Here is a 21,316-nt window from a genome sequence, read left to right on the forward strand (position 1 = left end):
AGTTCCATTATCTTTATTGTGACTATAATTGCCACTGTTCATCACACCCCCAATTCCAATTTACATATTTTTTGACAGTGACATGAATATATTGTGTTTACAAAATAGATTTTAAAAAAAAGATCAAAAACATCAGAAGCCTTTAAGGGGTTAGCTTTGGTTGTTTTCCACTTAGCTGGATCTCTCAATAACCTTATGGGATGGTAATGATTGTTCTAGTATTAGTTTGGATTTTGATTGCAAAACACATATAAATGTATAGTCTTAAATTCTTTTCTTTGGCAAGAGGCCATGGTATGAGCAGGATTCCTGATAATGGACACATCATCAGGCATTATCCCTTACATAATTTAAACAATCATTCCAAATAATAATTTAATCAAATTAATCTACTCTGAGGCAAATATATCTTTCTTAAACTGTCCATTGTCAAAAGTGAATTGTGGCTAATCATTATGAAGAATCATCCCTGCTAGAGCTAGGCTGTCGGACCAGGCTCGGATATTTAATCAACAGTCCTTCCCTGACTGGCATTATGTCCCATGCAGAGGTGATATAACAATGGTAGTTAGGGCTTAAAATTCTGGATTTATCCAGAAAAATTGCTTCCCTTTTCATTGTAATACACAACTCTCATTAGGGCTGTGTATTTTAACACCATCATTTGGGCAGGGACTGAAGAATGGGTAGAGTTTCTCAGTGAAAGAGCAGCCAGTAAAGGAATAGATAAGAGCTGCAGTATCAATGTCATAAAATGAGACCAGACCTTCCTCATAATCCACAAACACCCCCACTTTCTGAGGTTTTGTCTTCAGAGAGAGACGGACTGAAGGATAGTATAGTATAGTAGTAGAAGGAGCATAGTACCCACTGGTACCCAACATTTGCTGCTTATGACATACAGTCCAGTAACCATTTGACGGGCTCAGTATGGTTTTTTCCTTCATGTTGGTCAACTTCCTGGCCACTCCTAAAGTCCAATCTGACCACTTCTTAAGATGAACCTGGAAATAAAACTTCCCTGAAGTGAAAGCCTGCTTTGATAAGACACATCTACACTCGTTACCCTGATTTACCTGTTCTCTATCATTAGGCCGAGTGGGTTTGGGATGTACTATATCAGGATCAAGTGTCACATCCACTGCATAACGCTGGACCCTCTTCAGCTCGGCCTCAAAAAGCTTCTTCATCTGTTCACTGAGCGTCTCCTCGAGCTGATACACAGCTCTCACCATAGTCCCCTCGTATTTAGGTGGACGGACGCTGATGTTTGTCCAGTCCTTGGTGGGTGGAGCAGCATTCAGGGAAGTAAAGCTCTGGAGGATGTGGAGGTGGTCTTCAGACTGTGAGAGCTGCTCCACCTCAGTGCCTCTCTTCTTCAGCTCAGAGATTTCCTGTTCCAGCTCTTTGATGAAGCCTTCAGCCTGTTTCTCTGTCTTTTTCTGCTTCTCTTTGATTGTGTCGATGAGCTCGGCCTGGCTTCTCTCAACAGACTCCTTCAGAGCGCTGAAGACAAGAACACCTTCTGCTATCTCTCTGTCTGCATCTTCCTCACTGAGCTCCACTGACTGTTTGATCTCCTGAATCTTCATTCGTCTCTTCTGGATCATCTGCTGGATTTCAGGCTCTGTCTTCCCCAGCTCTGCCTTCTTTCCTTCATATCCGTCTTTCAGAGGAACAACATCATGTGTCTTGTGGTCTGAGTAGGTACAGAGCATGCAGATACACATCTGGTCAGTCTTACAGAACAGCTCCAGCAGTTTATCGTGCTTCGTACACATCCTGCCTTCCAGGTTCTCCACAGGGTCGATCAGCTGATGTCTTTTCAGGCCTGATCTTGTCAGATGAGGCTCCAGGTGAGTCTCACAGTAGGAGTCCAGACACACCAGGCAGGACTTCAGGGCCTTCAGTTTGGTTCCAGTGCAGACGTCACAGGGAACTTCTCCTGGTTTGGACCCTTGTTGCTCTGAGCTGCTGCTGCTGGCTTTCTGTTGAGCTGACTGTCTGAACTGTGCAGCCATCTCAGAGATGAAAGTATTGACTTGCAGCTCAGGTCTGGTGTTGAAAACCTTTTTACAGGTGGGACACTGACATCGGACATTACTATCCCAGTGTTTAGTGATGCAGGTTTTACAGAAGTTGTGTCCACATGGTATGGTGACTGGATCACTGAACACATCCAGACAGATGGAGCACAGAAACTGATCTTCAGTCAGCAGACAGCTGGCAAGAGACATATCGACACTCTGAGGACAAAGGTGTAAAAAACAAAACTAATTACATATCAATTGATTACTTCTTTCATAATATAAAAGTATTATTAGTGTTACAAAAACATCTTCTGATGCACAACCTAGTGGAATATTAGGAGAGTCAGAATATTAGTATTCTGTTATATTGCAACTGAGGGCCAATTTTGCAAAAAGCAAATATGCACCGTGGTTGTTAATAAATTGGCCCACAATCCTCATGTGTTCAGCATCTGATTTACTAACACAGCTCATTATGCAGTCAGGTCCCGACTATGCTGCGAGTGAAAGAGAGCCCAGCACTACACTAAATGATATAATACTGCTACATTGCTGCCTATATTGTAATTGAAGTGAACTATTTGTATTTAAAGGAGGCTAAACATTTTTAAAATGTAATTGCATTGCTTGCACTTTACTCTCTGCCTTTTTGGAGTTAAAAAGCTTCAAAAGCGATTGCGGGCATAACGAGCTCGCTGGTCACGCGTGCACACACACACACACACACACACACACACACACACACATTCCTGATAATGGACACATCATCAGGCATTATCCCTTACATAATTTAAACAATCATTCCAAATAATAATTTAATCAAATTAATCTACTCTGAGGCAAATATATCTTTCTTAAACTGTCCATTGTCAAAAGTGAATTGTGGCTAATCATTATGAAGAATCATCCCTGCTAGAGCTAGGCTGTCGGACCAGGCTCGGATATTTAATCAACAGTCCTTCCCTGACTGGCATTATGTCCCATGCAGAGGTGATATAACAATGGTAGTTAGGGCTTAAAATTCTGGATTTATCCAGAAAAATTGCTTCCCTTTTCATTGTAATACACAACTCTCATTAGGGCTGTGTATTTTAACACCATCATTTGGGCAGGGACTGAAGAATGGGTAGAGTTTCTCAGTGAAAGAGCAGCCAGTAAAGGAATAGATAAGAGCTGCAGTATCAATGTCATAAAATGAGACCAGACCTTCCTCATAATCCACAAACACCCCCACTTTCTGAGGTTTTGTCTTCAGAGAGAGACGGACTGAAGGATAGTATAGTATAGTAGTAGAAGGAGCATAGTACCCACTGGTACCCAACATTTGCTGCTTATGACATACAGTCCAGTAACCATTTGGCCGGGCTCAGTATGGTTTTTCCTTCATGTTGGTCAACTTCCCGGCCACTCCTAAAGTCCAATCTGACCACTTCTTAAGATGAACCTGGAAATAAAACTTCCCTGAAGTGAAAGCCTGCTTTGATAAGACACATCTACACTCGTTACCCTGATTTACCTGTTCTCTATCATTAGGCCGAGTGGGTTTGGGATGTACTATATCAGGATCAAGTGTCACATCCACTGCATAACGCCCTGGACCCTCTTCAGCTCGGCCTCAAAAGCTTCTTCATCTGTTCACTGAGCGTCTCCTCGAGCTGATACACAGCTCTCACCATAGTCCCCTCGTATTTAGGTGGGACGGACGCTGATGTTTGTCCAGTCCTTGGTGGGTGGAGCAGCATTCAGGGGAAGTAAAGCTCTGGAGGATGTGGAGGTGGTCTTCAGACTGTGAGAGCTGCTCCACCTCAGTGCCTCTCTTCTTCAGCTCAGAGATTTCCTGTTCCAGCTCTTTGATGAAGCCTTCAGCCTGTTTCTCTGTCTTTTTCTGCTTCTCTTTGATTGTGTCGATGAGCTCGGCCTGGCTTCTCTCAACAGACTCCTTCAGAGCGCTGAAGACAAGAACACCTTCTGCTATCTCTCTGTCTGCATCTTCCTCACTGAGCTCCACTGACTGTTTGATCTCCTGAATCTTCATTCGTCTCTTCTGGATCATCTGCTGGATTTCAGGCTCTGTCTTCCCCAGCTCTGCCTTCTTTCCTTCATATCCGTCTTTCAGAGGAACAACATCATGTGTCTTGTGGTCTGAGTAGGTACAGAGCATGCAGATACACATCTGGTCAGTCTTACAGAACAGCTCCAGCAGTTTATCGTGCTTCGTACACATCCTGCCTTCCAGGTTCTCCACAGGGTCGATCAGCTGATGTCTTTTCAGGCCTGATCTTGTCAGATGAGGCTCCAGGTGAGTCTCACAGTAGGAGTCCAGACACACCAGGCAGGACTTCAGGGCCTTCAGTTTGGTTCCAGTGCAGACGTCACAGGGAACTTCTCCTGGTTTGGACCCTTGTTGCTCTGAGCTGCTGCTGCTGGCTTTCTGTTGAGCTGACTGTCTGAACTGTGCAGCCATCTCAGAGATGAAAGTATTGACTTGCAGCTCAGGTCTGGTGTTGAAAACCTTTTTACAGGTGGGACACTGACATCGGACATTACTATCCCAGTGTTTAGTGATGCAGGTTTTACAGAAGTTGTGTCCACATGGTATGGTGACTGGATCACTGAACACATCCAGACAGATGGAGCACAGAAACTGATCTTCAGTCAGCAGACAGCTGGCAAGAGACATATCGACACTCTGAGGACAAAGGTGTAAAAAACAAAACTAATTACATATCAATTGATTACTTCTTTCATAATATAAAAGTATTATTAGTGTTACAAAAACATCTTCTGATGCACAACCTAGTGGAATATTAGGAGAGTCAGAATATTAGTATTCTGTTATATTGCAACTGAGGGCCAATTTTGCAAAAAGCAAATATGCACCGTGGTTGTTAATAAATTGGCGCCCACAATCCTCATGTGTTCAGCATCTGATTTACTAACACAGCTCATTATGCAGTCAGGTCCTCGACTATGCTGCGAGTGAAAGAGAGCCCAGCACTACACTAAATGATATAATACTGCTACATTGCTGCCTATATTGTAATTGAAGTGAACTATTTGTATTTAAAGGAGGCTAAACATTTTTAAAATGTAATTGCATTGCTTGCACTTTACTCTCTGCCTTTTTGGAGTTAAAAAGCTTCAAAAGCGATTGCGGGCATAACGAGCTCGCTGGTCACGCGTGCACACACACACACACACACACACACACACACACACACACACACACACACACACACACACCCCCGCCACAGAGCAGAAGTCAGAGGCGAGGGAGAGAGCGTCTGACAGGGCAGAGAGATACGTCTCTCTTTAATATTCTTTTATTTTAAGGAGGGATTTTAAGAAGGGAGACGGTTATATAAAACATTGCTTGCCAACATTTGCTCAAACTTTCATTTACATGAACAAAACCGTTAGAAAAAAAAACCTAAAGAGTCATGTTGTCATTCAGGTGTATACACACTGGTCTGTACTACTTGTCATAAGTGGACATTAGTGTTATCTGGAAATATATATATTTTTTATATAGATGTGCACTTGTGCCTGCCCAGAGATAACAGATGGGAATAAGCATTGTAATTTATCTGGTGCAATACATTTATTGTACACTGTCCCTGATTTAAATAAGCCAATAAATGAATGAAAATAATAAGCTTTGGTGTCTCCCCTTAAGTCTAAATAACATATGCCATTATTTATTATTCACAAGTATGTTAAAGAGAGACGTATCGGGCGCCCGGATAGCTTGGTTGGTAGAGCAGGCGCCCACAGATAGAGGTTCACTCCTCAATGCAGCGGGCCCTGATTCGACTCCGACCTGCGGCCCTTTGCTGCATGTCATTCCCTCCTCTCTCTCCCCTTTCATGTCTTCAGCTGTCCTGTAGAGATAAAGGCCAAAAATGCCCCCCAAAAAATAAGAGAGCTGTATCTCTCTGCCCTGTCAGACGCTGCTCTCCCTCTCCTCTGACTGCTGCTCTGAATCTAGAATCGATTGCATTTCCTTGGGTTCCCGAATGTTTAACACTGAATTTTAAACATTACATTTTGCATCTGAATTTGGTATACTGACATTTTTAATGTTGAATTTTTTATTCTGAATTTGTGAACATTGAAAAATAAAGGTGAAAATAAGTTGTTGAAAATTTAAAGTGTACAATTCTTAGGCATATACATAATTTAATTGCAGAAATATTTAGTGCTAGAAATTCAATGGCGTTTTAATTTCAAAATTTGATGAAACAGATTTACTGCCCTTTTCAGTTCTGTCGCTGATGATTCGATCAAATGCTGTTGTTGTGGGTATCATAGCAATGTTTGTATTCGGTCACCCTTTTTGAATGACGAATAGATTACCAAGACTTGCTGGTATGGAGAGTTATTTCCTTGCACGCATGCGCAGAACATACGTGGTACCCGGCCACCAGCTGTAATTCCAGTGCTAATTTTTGGCCAAGACAAAGGGTCCACTACGAGTCGGCCTTTGTCGCCACTAGTTCTTGGCCGTGGGCTTGGTGTGTCACGGACTTGATATTCAGAACTGTTTATAAGAATTAATATAGCAGCAAACAATTATTTGCTTTGTAAAGATATGGTAGAGTAATGGCGTCCTGAGCAGAGAATAAAGTCACACTCTGTGTGTGTGATAATCTGAGCTTCTCTGTGTTGATAAGAGGTGCGGCCGTGCATGCATGTGAGTGCCTTGTGAGTCAAGGGCCCTGACAAAATGTCACGAGATAGGAAACAGTCTGTGAGAGCCATGTGTAAGCGATCCCAGACCACTTGGTTTTCAGTATTTTGAGTACAGCCCCTTTAAAGTATAAGTACCTAGAATTTGTATACATGTACATACTGAGTACTTGAGTATGTAGACTGAAGGTGGATAAATCTGGTTCTGGAACCTCTGACTCACAGGCCCCAGATTCTGAGTCCAATTGCCTTACACTTTAAAACTATCCCTCTTATTATCTGTCAACCAATGGACTAAAATAAATGACTGAGACGATAGAATAAAGTTAATACTTTTAGTAAACAGTATTATAAGTATTACAAATATTACAAAGCGCATGCAGGCTCATCAACTGATGTTTCCGTCACCTCCCAAGTCAAATGAGCCATGTTACAAAGTTCAGTCTCAATGTATCTCTCTCCGGGTGTCTCTGTGTCACCAGGATGCCCACCAGTCCGGGCAGGATCTTATTTCCCTCTCCTTTAAGGACTTTAAGTTTCATATGTTAAGTTTGTATTTTTATACATTTTATTTATCAGAACTTTTACATATTTTGATGTTCCTCTGTTCTGTTGTGACAATAAAACAAACAAGTATTTTTAAACTGCATTATCATCTTATTTTAGTGAGGACTCATAAATAACTACAGATAACTAATGTTAGGGGAATCTGTTTATGTTTTGTTATGCGTTTCTGGATTTAAAATATATATATATATATATATATATCGGCTGCTATATCGGAATATCGGATTTTTAAATCACCAAATATTTGTATCGGTATCGGCCTCAAAAATCCTTTATCGGTCGGCCTCTAATTCCTGCCATTAAACTGGAGTAAAATCTTTTCCCACAGAACACAGAATATAACACACATAGGCACATGAGACACTTACACTAGACAAAAACTATTTTTAGGATTTAAGCTTAACTTTCTGTGCATCAGAGGTCACCCGGAGTACAGCCACTTTCTCTCACTGCACACAGCCCTTTTGCAACAAGCACAAATATTACTTTAACTGCTAATATCCTTATAATCATGTCTACAATATTAGAAATATCTCAACAAGACCTACCTACTTTCAACCATTGCCAGTTGTTAAATAATCAGCTGTTCTGTCTTACAAAGCTAGACAACAGGAACTACAGAGACAGTGAGGCTAAGAGGAAAGAGTTTAAAAGTTCAAGGCTACTTACCAAAGTGTCTCACAGTTGTACAAATTGTAAAACATAAATGTTGGGCCTTTATAGGCAATTAGAGACATGTCACATAAAGTCAAACTCTGGACTGTACTTTAAACCCTACTGTTTTTCAATTACGGGACAGAAACCGGCCATACACGTTGTAAAAGTGTCAATTTTGTACCTTTTTTATAATCAATGAACAAAGTGACACATTAAATCAGACAACACAGCCAACTCTGTTTTTTGACAATCCAAAGGGATTTTTAGCTAGGCTATTTAGCTTTTAGCAGGCCTACTTTATCTGCTGTTTCTTTGTTTCACTGTTCTGGATTCTGGTTTTAACTTTGAACACATATTTAGTGAGTGCATTTTGTCTCAGTGTACTCACCAGTTTTTGGCAGAGATTCTGCTGTTGACAAAAAGCTGCTGGATTCAGTTGAATGTTTCTTTAGAGAGAAACAGAGACAGTTGTCTCGACTGCAGCTGTGCTGTCACACAGACAAACTTTCACTTTCAATTCAGGAAATGATACGTTACAGATCTATTTCAGTGTTGCTCCTCCTCTCAGTGGGGCTCTGTGAGGGAGGTTTTATTGACTCTTTGAGAAACATTAGGAGGAAAATAAAAGTTTAAAACTGAGATGGAGAATTCTTCTGATTGGACCACTGCAGTAGATTAACGTGCTTCTTTGTGATTCTCCCTTTTTAAAAGTAGTTGAAGTACAAAACATTTTAAGTAAAAGTCTTCTTAAGTGAAAGTTAAAAAAACAACAACTACAAAACACAAAACTCATCAATGACATTAGACAGTCATTGTACCAATTAGACTACTTGGACCTGATTGTGCTCCTGCATTCATGTAATCTGCTTCAGCATCAGACTTTGAAGTTATTCATTAAGAGTATGAGAGCAAGAGCATCAGCTGTTTTCTTCAGGTTTGATATTAATTAAAAACTAAATAACTTAATCAGACACAATCAACACTTTATTCTGCTTTTGTTTATTTAAAAAGAAAAAGAAGATAGAAAAGTGAATCTCTTGTCTTATTCATAAACTGCTCTTCAATAAGTTGTGACAGTATACAACAATACAACAATTCTTATGTTTAATGATTAACAATTTTTATTTATTTTTTAAAACGGCATACAAAACATAAAATTTACGGTGGTATGATATTTTTTAAAAGCCGCCACCCTAACCATCTCACAAGCCCACTGTTGGATTGAAGGCACCCCTTCATTTTTCCATCCTCCTAGAAGAATCTGTTGGGCTATCTTTAAAACAGTTTGGACCCAGATTTTTATGTGCTTATCTATTCCGCTTAGGATTGATCTATCTCCTAGCACAAATAGTCTTGGGCTGAATTAAACCTGGCTCCTTGCAATCAGACAAAAGTTATTATGTAAATTATTATATTTTTAATGATTAGACAAATGTTTTGAATTTGGCACCCATGCATTAAACAAAATGCTAATGCTTCTTATGTCAGAGTATGTTGCTTCCTGATAATTTAACAATCAATGCAGGTAATGCAGTTTTTAGAATTAGACTACATTTGATAATATCAATCAGAGCTGGAAACTTGGCGCATTGTGACAATTAGGGGAAAAACACCCAATCAGTATATATATATATATATATATATATATATATATATATATATATATGTGTGTGTGTATGTATGTATGTATGTATGTATGTGTGTGTATATATATGTATGTATGTATGTATGTATATATATATATGTGTATATATATATATATATATATATGTATGTATGTATGTATGTATATGTATAAATATATATATATATATATGTATATATATATATATGTATATGTATATGTATACACAATAAATGACCAATAAATATACATGTATTTGATTAAATCATAGTGAATCTTTTTGTTCTACTCAGTGCGATTGACAGGAGAGATGATTAGAGAGGCAGAGTTTTTACCACCATTGTTATTACAAGGACAAAAGAGTGGGTAGAGTTTTTCTGTGAAGGAGCAGCCAGTAAAGGAGTAGATAAGAGCTGCAGCATCAACGTCATAAAAGGAGACCAGACCCTCCTCATAATCCACAAACACCCCCACCTTCTCAGGACGAGACTTCAGAGAGAGACTGATTACGTGGTCAGCACAAGATTTGTACTCGTTTGCATTCCTCAAACATATTAACCAGTAGCCAATCTGAGGGCTTGGTGTGATGCTTCCTTTCCTGTTGATCGACTCTCTGGCCACTCCCAAATACCAGTGAGTCTTCCCTTTAACCTGAACCTCGTAATAAAATCTTCCTGAAGAGAAACTCTGCTTTGCTAAAACATTTGGACCAGTATCAAATCTTTCTGGATTGTCTGAGAGATTCTTCTTTACATCACCATGTTGAACTTGTTTTCCATCATCAGACAAGATGAGTTTGGGATGTGCTGTATCAGGATCAAGTGTCACATCCACTGCAGACCGCTGGACCATCTTCAGCTCGGCCTCGCCGAGCAGCTTCTTCATCTGTTTACTGAGCATATTCTCCAGCTGATTCACAGCTCTCACCACAGTTCCCTTAATTGGTGGATGGACTTTGACTTCTGTCCAGTCCTTCGTGGGTGGAGCAGTGTTGAGGAAGGCAAAGCTCTGGAGGACGTGGAAGTGGTCTTCAGACTGTGAGAGCTGCTCCACCTCAGTGCTTCTCTTCTTCAGCTCTGAGATTTCCTGTTCCAGCTCTTTGATGAAGCCTTCAGCCTGTTTCTCTCTCTTTCTCTGCTTCTCTTTGATCGTGTTGATGAGCTCAGCCTGGCTTCTCTCAACAGACTCCTTTAGAGCGGTGAAGACCTGAACACCTCCTGCTATCTCTCTGTCTGCATCTTCCTCACTGAGCTCCACTGAGTGTTTGATCTCCTGAATCTTCAGTTGTCTCTTCTGGATCATCTGCTGAATTTCAGCCTCTGTCTTCCCCAGCTTGGCCTTCTTTTCTTCATATTCTTCTTTCAAATGAACAACATCATGTAGCACGTGGTCTGAAATGGTGCAGAGCATGCAGACACACATCTGGTCGGTCTTACAGAATAGCTCCAGCAGTTTATCGTGCTTCGTACACATCCTGCCTTCCAGGTTCTCCACAGGGTCGATCAGCTGATGTCTTTTCAGACCTGACATTGTCAGATGAGGCTCCAGATGAGTCTCACAGTAGGAGACCAGACACACCAGGCAGGACTTCAGGGCCATCAGTTTGGTTCCAGTGCAGACGTCACAGGGAACTTCTGCTGGTTTCGACCCTTGCTCTAAACTGCTGATGATGAATTTTGGTTGAGCTGACTGTCTGAACTGAGCAGCCATCTCAGAGATAAAAGTATTGACCCGTAGCTCAGGTCTGGTGTAGAAAACCTCTTTACAGTTAGGACACTGATTGGGGACATTAATATTCCAGTGTTCAGTGATGCAGTTTTTACAGAAGTTGTGTCCACATGGTGTGCTGACTGGATCAGTGAACACATCCAGACAGATGGAGCACAGAAACTGATCTTCAGTCAGCAGACAGCTGGCAGCAGACATTTCGACACTCTGTGGACAAAAGGTGTGGGAAAATCAATCTTTTAACATATTTTCTTATTATTTGTGTCATCCTGGATGCTTTTGTCACATTGCACTCAACTTAGGGAAAGATTTACTTTATTTGTTTTGTTAATGCGATTGGTCGGGACCTTTGGCGGCACTTTTTGTCTGGGTCGGGACCGATTTGGTGTCGTTTTTCAATGTGCAGGGTAAAATGACTTGGTTAGGGAAAGATTGTGAGTGGGGTAAAACAAAACATGAACATCAGTCTCCTGTGTAAAAGTCCTGTGTTGTTTGACCCATCCACCACCTTAACCTGCCTCCTTATTTCCTCTTTCATAATACTCGCTACCGTTGTCACGTTTATACTACGTCATCTTATAGCACTGCAGTCAAGCTGCTGGTCTGCCCAGTGTGTCCTATACTGACGTAAATGGTGATTTTTGCGTCATTATCTGACGCTGAGAGCCACTGACCATCCGTGTTGTGTGTAACGCGTTACAAATTAACGTAACTACTTTTTTTTCGGGTAAAAAGTAGAGTAACGCGCTCCTACTAGTAATTTGGTAACGAAGTGTAGTTCCTTTTTAAATTTGGCGCAACCTTACTTTTCCCAGGGACAGATTTGACAGCGACACTGCCATCTTAGCTGCGCGCTTGCACAATAGTCACAAGCTCCACATGGTATGTGACAGAGGCTGGTAGCAGCGCAATCATGGCAAGCGAGAAGTAGCCAACGCTAACTTTTGAGGGATGGAGGTATTCCCACTACTTAAAACTCGTTAAAACTAAGGGGAGGAATGTGAGTGTAAGGTGTACACTGTGTCCTGGCGAGAAACTTTTGTCCACTGCCGTTAACTCAACTGCCAACCTCACCAAGCATTTGAAAGGAAAACATGCTAACATGAAGCTTGTAGCTCAAGATCCCCGGAGAAATCATGATATGTCTAGTCCAAACCCCAAAAAGCAGCTAAAACTTCATTTTCACCACCAGGTAACTAAACAAGAGTTGGACATTGAATCTAATTATTAATACATTAGCCAACATTTGCTTACACATGTATGAGAAATGAAAACTGCAGGATAGTGTAACAACTTCTCTCAACAACCCCCACGGAACTTCCTGTCTGAGTAGAGCTTGGTTTTGAGTTCATACCGGTTGTTGACACAGTAAATATTATCAGCTGTTCTGTCTTAAAAAGGCAGACAGTAGGAACTACAGAGAATGAGAGAACCAGGTTCAAAGTTCAAAACTACTGACCAAAGTGTGTCACACTTACAGTATATAAGTTGTAAAATGTCAAGTTTATGACCATACATGCAATAAAAGTTGTCAGATAAAGTTTGGAAAATCCAAAGGACAATTCACCCTTCAATAGTTTATCTAGCGTTACTTTTTCTTTATGTTGGATTTAGATACTGCCGTATATATGTATGCTGCATACCAAACTCAGTTATTCAGATGTAATCTAAACAGATTTCCAATTACAGGAAAGAAACAGGTTGGTAAAAGTCTGAATATGAGCTCAAACTGATGACTGTGTTCTGTCTAACCTTAACCAGCTGTAGTTCATTCACTGTCGCTGTTTTTACCTCCGTTTTGTAGTTCGGCAAAATGTACAGTTCTTTGGCATAATATTTTTTATATGGTAAATAAGGTATAAAATAAAAAGTCATACTCTGATTTCAACCAAATATTTAGTGAATGCAAAAGTTCAGGGCTACTTACCAAAGTGTCTCACAGTTGTACAAATTGTAAAACCTAAATGTTCGGCATTTATAGGCAATTAGAGACATGTCACATAAAGTCAAACTCTGTACTGTACTTTAAACCCTACTGTTTTTCAATTACGGGACAGAAACCGGCTATACAAGTTGTAAAAATGTCAATTTTGTAACTTTTCATAATCAATGAACATAGTGACACATTACATCCAAAGGGAATCTAAGCTATGCTAGTTAGCGTCTAGCAGGCCTACTTTATCTGCTGTTACTTTGTTTCTTTGTTCTGGATTCTGGTTTTAACTTTGAACACATATTTAGTGAGTGCATTTTGTCTCAGTGTACTCACCAGTGTTTGGCAGAAATGCTGCTGTTGACAAAAAGCTGCTGGATTCAGTTGAATGTTGTCTTTGGGGAGAATCAGGATATAGACTTCAGGAAATAATTTTATTTCAGGAAATGTGATGTTGCAGCTCCCCTCATTCACTGTTGCTCCACCTCTCAGTGGAGCTCTGTGAGGGAGGTTTTATTGCCTCTTTGGTAAATACCTTGACATAGCTTTGGAGCAAGGTGAATTTTGACTTTTTGTTTGTTCAAATATTTTTCTACAATGAAAGTATACAGCCGCCTTAAAGACCATCCAACTACAAACAGACAACCTAAAAAACAGGTCAAAGCAAGATATTCAAGAACACCCTGTATCTTTTGATCAACAAGCTGCAACGCTCTCTTTACTGTCGCTCTACAATCTCAATTTGTAATTTCACTTCTCTGCTGCTTTCCCAACCGTTCAACATCTTTTCTTTGTTATCAATGACTTACTCACTACAAAACAAACTGTCATTGGACCACGAGTAGACGTCTCTATGATTTTGAGGTTTCAAAAGTAGTAAAGTAAAATTAAATGAAATTAAAAGTACATATTTTAGAAAAAGTTCAGAAAACACAAAGGATTTTAAGGGATGACATGTGAGATTAAGTGTTTATTTATCGTCTGCATGTGTTTCAGTATCTGACTATTTATGAGGAACATGAGTCAGGCTGCAGTTTGTCATAAACTCCACCAGATGGCGTCCTCAGCTGTCATTTATTTTCTGCAAACACTATAATAGGCTTCACATCATCTGCTCAAACATAACTAAACATAAGTTGACCTTGTACACTAGCCATTTGTCATCAGATGAGACTCTCAGTGCATCTCTCTCTTCCTAAACTCATACATCAACAGATGGATTATTGAAAAGTGTGGGCCACCTGCTGCAGGTTTTGTCCTTGTTATAATAGATGTTATGTGTTTAAGTCACTGGCAGTCTGACACTGGCTGAGTTTTCTGACTCACCTGTTTACTATGACAACTACGTCCTTTTTCTGAAAATATTACAATTTTATTGTCTAAATATTACAACATTATTCTTGAGGTAACTGATTACTCAGCGGCCCTAATACTCTGTTTTAGATCTCAGCTCCAGTCTGTGCTCTGTATCCATCCATACAAAGATGGAGGTGAGCCGTAAACACAAACTCTTTAAAGGCTTTAAAACGAGCTTTCAGAAACCTGTAGGTGATTACCAAGATAGCACTGATTAGGGCTGCATGATATATCGACTCATTATCGTTATCGCGATATCACGTTGTGCAATATTATATTGAGAGTGTTGCGATAAGTATGCAATATTTAGTTTATTTAGTGGAGCGCTGTGTCCCGTCCGTTGGCTGTGTGGCTTATTTGAGTTTGATTTACAACCCACTTGATACACTGTGATGACCATGTTTCATTGGCCAGTTACCGTGCCACTTGCACATGACAAACCCTATGTGTGTGCATATTTCGACAGAGTGACAGTGTAAGTGAAGAAATAGATAGAGACAATAAAACAGAACAAATCAGAGAAGCGAAAGAAAAGTTGTGTCCTGTTCTCTTTATTTATTTTATACTGTACAACCAGTAAAACATGTCCTGTTTATTTTTATTTATTTTGTTTAAATGTATTTATTCATGTTGTACCAGTCCAATATGACCGTCAGTTGAAATTAACCTTGTGTTGTATTTGTTATGAATCTATTTTGATGCATTTTCCCACATCCTTTGTAATTTTACATATGTTTAAAAATATCAAAATTAATATTGATATCGCAATATTCATAATCAATATCGCAATATCACATTTTGTCAATATCGTGCAACCCTAGTACTGATTGAGTCTTATTCGTGTTTTTATGTTAATATTAAATTATGTCTGATTTTTTTCTTAAAGAAGGAGCTTGGCTTTTCATAGGATTTGTTGATATAAGAAAAATATAGAATTTCTTCTTTCTTTTAAAATTTTTGAATTTGTTAATTGACATTTATCGGTGTAAACGTTTGAAATAACCAGAATGATTGCAGCAACTTGTCAAAGCCTTTTGCCCTTTTTCTTCATGTTTGTCCCTGGTTTTCTTCAGCGGAATCCCAGAAGACCGTTTTCATAATAAGCTTGTTTGGGCCCCTTTGAAACCTCCTGACAGTCAAATTCAATTAAAACATGATGCCAACATCCCGGCAAACACTCCCTACCACTCTCAGAGAAACATCGGCTTTCAAAGTCAATTGTGTCCAATGTGAAGAGCCGGCCTTCATGTCCCCGTCTGGAGCCTTTTCACGTGCTAAAATAAGAGTTTCCCCCTCTTTTCCTCGAGTCGACATGAGCAAAGTGAGCACTGTGAAAGACCCAGAGAGCTTCCATTTGACGACTGGCAGCCTCAGGTCTTGTGTCTGTGTGACACTATGGGCCACGACAAAAGCCCGTCCTTTCTCTTTCTGCAGAATAAAACTGAGAGAAAAGAAAGGAGTTTGTGCATGATGGGGAGGAGGGGGGATTTTAGAGAAAAAAAGAAGGGGGTCTAGCTTTTGAAACCGGCCCGGCGCAGATGTACAGGGCAGGAGGATTAGGCTGCGGGTATTGGTGATGTTCACCCGGCTCGACTCGCCCTCTGTCGTGGGCCTTTGTGGCTCCCAGCAGCCTTGCGGTGGTAAGCTGCCGGCCTGCGTGCCAACAGGGCTCAATGTGCGCCCGACAATGGTAGAGCAACCCCCCCCAAACGCCACCAACCTCCGGCTCCCAACTCACTCCGCACACAGAGGATGTGATAGGGGAGCTAATGTCACCCCATCTGACCAGCAACTATGTTTTGTGTGTGTGTGTGTGTGTGTGTGTGTGTGTGTGTGTGTGTGTGTGTGTGTGTGTGTGTGTGTGTGTGTGTGAGAAGCAACCTGTTCACACACCCATTATGGGGACCCACCTTCCATCTGAGGACAAAAACCCGGGTCCCCACAAGGTAACATTTCATTTTTACACATGACAGTATTACTTTCAGGTGTTCGGGAGTTCTACTGCATGTATTAAAAGTAGGATAAAGCCATCAGTGTCCCCAGAGGGAACTGCTGTGTAGAGTCTGATAAATGTCCTCAAGTGATGTCATTCCTCCATGAGTTTGACAATCTTAGAAGTGCAATGCTAAATCAGCGTAGTACTCTTTTTATTTAAGGGTTAAAGTAACTATTATTTGACATTTTTCTTTACCTGTCTATATATAGGACATGTGATGTGCCATGCAAAACATTGAAAGGTTAATGATCACATTGTTCTAAATCTTCTCCTGGAAGACAGTATGGGCAAATACAATTGGGAAGATCTATAAAGCTACTGTTTCCTGTACTTTAAGTCTTAATTTTAGTGTTAAAATAACAGCTTAACTTGAATCATCAGTGTGCATAAGCACAGCCTCACAGAGCTGCTAACATGGCTGTAGAGTCTTAGTCTTGTTTCTACTTAATTGTCTCCATTTTCACTTTTCCATGATTTGTTTGATTTTGATGCAGGAATATATCACTTCCTGATCCTTGCACATCATCCTCATACATCACCCGACGCTGAAAGAGAAGAGAGAGAGAGAGAAGGAGAGGGACAAGCACATATTCTCAGAGCGCATTGTGGAGAGGAATGCCATTGAATTTGGGTGTTTTTTTCATGCGCCAGCCTCTTTTGTGTGCAGGCTAAGGAAGTCCATTGTGCGGGCAGACACCCTGAGAAAAGAGGCGAGCTTGGAGCCGTTGTCTGCCGGTGCTTCTGCAGCGCTCGGGCCCTAAAAAGACCTGAATGAAGCTCTGCCATCGGAAGCAGCCGGCCCGAACCGAGAGACAATGCCACTGGGCAACTTCGAAGACCAGCAACAATTAAAAATGCAGCTTCACTATATTAATTATGCATTCATGCTTTTGTCTTGGTTTCTTTTTTTCTCGGGAGGGGATAATGGGGGAGCTGTGCAGTTTAAGATTCAACAGGTCTGAGGCACAGGGAGAGATTACAGTGAAAAAACAACTCATGCAAATGTTGGAAATCCATTGAGGGAGAAATGTGTGTGTGTGTGGTTGGACGTGAGTTGCAGGGGATAACGAACACTAACAAGAAGTAATAAAACCCCCTAGTGTATGTACCTAATGAAACCAAACTTTGCTTCAGTAAGAAGACCCAGAGAGGTCAGCAAAACTCTGTTTCATCTCGCAGAGCGTGTTGCTAGGAAACGCTGAGTTACAGCTCAGAGTTTCACTTTGAAGACTCTTTTCCTTCAAGGCCTTTCTCCTCTCTCCTCCCTCAGTTGCAGGCGAGACACACATAAAGCAGCTTTCTGAAGGCATTGAGGTGAATTTCTGCTGGCTGGCGGCTCTGTCAGGTGGCTCTGTTGTGCTCGGAGTCGTCAGCAAATGGCTCCTTTTGGACCAGTGGGAAGGTTTATTCAGAAAAAGCCAACACTGGTTTGAAAAATCGCTCCGTTTGGGGGGAATTCATGACTCGTTTACAACCGAATCTGTCACACTGAGGACATAAGAACGTGGAATCACAGAGTCCCCCCCCCCCGCTGGACAAAATACAAATTGCATATGGGTTAAATTTCTGGTTATTGATTGATGTTTTTTGACTGTTAAGGTATTAATAATGCAATCCTGATTTAAAAAAAACAATAGACGAATTTGTAGCCACGCCTATTGTCTTTCCATGGACAATAACCCAGAAAATTAGAAATAAGTATTCTATGTGTGACCGACTGAAACAATATGTTGCCTATTGATCATAGCTGACAAATTCTGTTAGGAATAAAGTGAAGGATGTAATTTGTTATATTCATTTGTGTGTTTCAAGGTTTTTTTCTGGCATGAAATAAATTCGCTAATAAAATCACCAAAGTCGTAAACTCAGTCAGTTCATTTCATTTCCACACTCCCGTGTTCGAGTCTTAACGTTTTGTTGACCCGTCATCCATCATTGGGTTAAAATAAGTACTTAGTTAAGGTTAGGGGACCTTTGTCTTTATGGTTATGGTAATAACTACTTTATTGTTTGTGGACGTGGTTAAAAGAAAACAACATTGACTGTCTGTAGGAAATGGAGAAACAAATGCGAGAAACAACCGAGAATCAAACAGCAGCGTCCTGTGTTAACGTTTTGTTGACTTGTCAATTCACCTCTAGACTTTAAAGCGCAACTCTCGCCAAAATGCAACCTAGGGTCTTTTTGTGAATGTACCCGAGTCAAATTTTTGTTTAAAAGCATAATTAGGACGGAAACGCCACTTTTAGGATTGACCGTATTTTCGTTTTCGGTCAAATGGCCTTTTTGAATGGGAGTGCTAGGGGCACTACTATCATAGCATCAAAATCACTATTTTTAAAACAGTAAGAAGCCTCGACACAACATGAGACTTTGCTCCAAGTATCACCAGTGGCTCTACACATGAACTCCAGCATTGAGAACATTGGTTGTGTTCACACAGTTTACTAAAAAGAGGTTTTGAACGACTCACTTTAGCAGTTGGATTTTCCGCTCGCAGCCATCTTGTCAGTCAAAAACTGTCAGTCTCCGAATGCGAATTAATGGACTCCTTAAGAGAAAATGTCATTCTTAATTGAGGCTCCTTTTTCAACTACAAGGTCAATATTGTTTTTCACTAACGACAAAAGAACGAATTACCCGTGCATTTATAAGGAACTAAGCTTTAGGAGCTTTCCATCTTTACTCTCCTCCCTGTTATGTTGCATTTGGAGATCTACTCTTTTTGACTGGCAAGATGGCGGTGAGCGGAAAAACAAAAAGACAGTATATAAGAATGTACCAACAGATCCCATTGCTCTGGACGGAGAACAGTGAAGGATATTAGAAGCATTTTCCGGTGAGCGCTGAGCGTTACTGCGCAGCCTCCAACTGAGAGAGACAACGTAGATGTGACGTGAGCAACCTGTCTGAAAGTGTGAAGTCTTCTGGTAGCTGTGCCAAGAGAAATCTCAATCATTCCCAATCTTACAGAGACGGAGAGCGTAGGTATATGTAAGGAGATAACATGGGCACAGGCTAATTATTGCTAACTAAAATGCTAGTTAACATTAGTCATTAAACCTAAACAGCTCATGTGCCTGCGAGCTTCTCCTGTACTATACAGTAATTCCTCTACTATGCGACAGTAAGTCGCTTGGTTATGACACAATCGTTAGCCTATTTTTACAAAAACGTCTGCTACGGAGCCATAACGTGAGGTACAAGGTAATGGAGCCTTTTTTACATTATCGTGTTTCTTTAGAAATAAACAATGGACAAATAGAGTCTTTAAACGCTTCAGATGTAAAGTTATTCGCTGTCAAAGTGACGTCAAAATGAATGGGAGTCAATGGGATGCTAACGGGGGGTGATCGTTTTGTAGCATCAAAATGGCGCCATAGGAGGTTCGAGTTCTGAAGCGAAGCTTACCCCCTTGGGAAAACCCAACTGCTACAGTGAGTTGTTCAGAACCTTTCTCTGTAGTAAACTGTGTGAACACAACCAATGTTCTCAATGCTGGAGTCCATGTGTAGAGCCCCTGGTGATACTTGGAGCAAAGTTTCATGTTGTGTCGAGCCTTCTTAGTGTTTTAAAAATAGAGATTTTTGAAACGAAATCTTAAAAGTGGCGTTTCTGTCCTAATTATGCTTTTAAACAAAAGTTTGACTTGGGTCCATTCACAAAAAGACCCTAGGTTGCATCTTAGCGAGAGTTACGCTTTAAAGTCCCCCAACTTCCTTCTTTGCTCTTGATGGAAGCGTTATAATTCCTATGGCTGCTAGAGGGCTTATATGTCATTTTGTTGTTTTTCTTGGGAGGATTTTAGCAACAATGCAAAGTTATTGCAAAAAATGAACAGTACATTAAGCTGCAGTTTGTCTAATGTCCACTACGCTGCTCTACTAAAAATCTGGCTGTTTTGAAGTTAACAGGAAAACACCCAGCTTCCCTCTAAACATACAAATCAAAGAACTTGGAGTTAGTGAGTTTCACTTTACCAACGTCAGTATTTAATTGACATGGCCTGCTTTGGGAATTGATCCTGAGTCGTTCAGAGGTCAAGGTAACCCTCATCGCTCCCCGAACCTGCACCTGTGCGACATTATACATCTCACTCACTCTGCTGCACTGCAGTTCAACCCACTCATCTACAAAACAGCATGACAAAAAACAGACGGAGGAGAGGGGAAAGTGATCCGAGCGGTCGGTGGTAAAACCACCCAGAGATCGATTGTAATTAGCTTCAGGAGGTTTGTAGATGTAGTAAACAAATATAAATATTTTTTGGAATACTTTATTTTCATTTTTCAGTTTACAAGAACAAGAACAAACACAAACAAATACCCCCCCCATCCCCTATCCCCAAAAGGATGCTCCAATATTTTAAAGTAGGTATACAATATTTCGACCACATTATCCACATAATCTAGATAGGGCTGCCAAATTTTAATAAAGGTGTTGTATCCCTTTCTAAGGTTATATGTTATTTATTTCTAAAGGCACACAGTTATTCATTTCTAAATTCATTTAGTTATGGATAGAGGGGAATCAGACTTCCATGTGACAGCAATACACTTTCTGGCCACTGCCAGGGCTGCAGTAAACAAATGTTTGACAAATATGGAGATTTGGGGCGCCTGGGTAGACCTGGTAGAGTGTGCGCCCATATATAGAGGTTTACTCCTCGATGCAGCGCAGCGGGTTTGACTCCAGCTTGTGGCCCCTTTGGTGGCTGGGTTAGCTCAGTTGGTATC

The 21,316-nt window shown here is 40.6% G+C and overlaps 2 protein-coding genes and 1 pseudogene across 2 annotated transcripts; all 3 read right to left on the reverse strand.

Moving 5' to 3' along the window:
* Positions 1-18: 18 nt before the first annotated feature.
* On the reverse strand, positions 19-3,616 carry LOC120564220 (zinc finger protein RFP-like). Its single transcript, XM_039809056.1, has 2 exons — positions 3,547-3,616; positions 19-2,246 (listed from the first exon to the last, which is right to left on the reverse strand). Exon 2 carries the CDS (start codon positions 2,235-2,237, stop codon positions 615-617), a length of 1,623 nt encoding a protein of 540 aa, XP_039664990.1. The 5' UTR covers positions 2,238-2,246; positions 3,547-3,616; the 3' UTR covers positions 19-614.
* LOC120564219 lies at positions 2,784-8,449 on the reverse strand (annotated as a pseudogene).
* Positions 8,450-9,814: 1,365 nt separating this feature from the next.
* Positions 9,815-13,682, reverse strand: LOC120564221 (E3 ubiquitin-protein ligase TRIM39-like). Its single transcript, XM_039809057.1, has 2 exons — positions 13,565-13,682; positions 9,815-11,502 (listed from the first exon to the last, which is right to left on the reverse strand). The coding sequence occupies exon 2, from the start codon at positions 11,491-11,493 to the stop codon at positions 9,853-9,855; it is 1,641 nt and encodes a 546-aa protein (XP_039664991.1). The 5' UTR covers positions 11,494-11,502; positions 13,565-13,682; the 3' UTR covers positions 9,815-9,852.
* Positions 13,683-21,316: the final 7,634 nt, after the last annotated feature.

The sequence above is a fragment of the Perca fluviatilis genome, chromosome 8, assembly GCF_010015445.1.
Source record: "Perca fluviatilis chromosome 8, GENO_Pfluv_1.0, whole genome shotgun sequence".
Taxonomy (NCBI): domain Eukaryota; kingdom Metazoa; phylum Chordata; class Actinopteri; order Perciformes; family Percidae; genus Perca; species Perca fluviatilis.

What these genes read in the sequence shown, in the direction of transcription:
- LOC120564220 (XM_039809056.1), bottom strand. Translation starts at nt 2,237, where the DNA reads ATGTCTCTTGCCAGCTGTCTGCTGACTGAAGATCAGTTTCTGTGCTCC.
- LOC120564221 (XM_039809057.1), bottom strand. Translation starts at nt 11,493, where the DNA reads ATGTCTGCTGCCAGCTGTCTGCTGACTGAAGATCAGTTTCTGTGCTCC.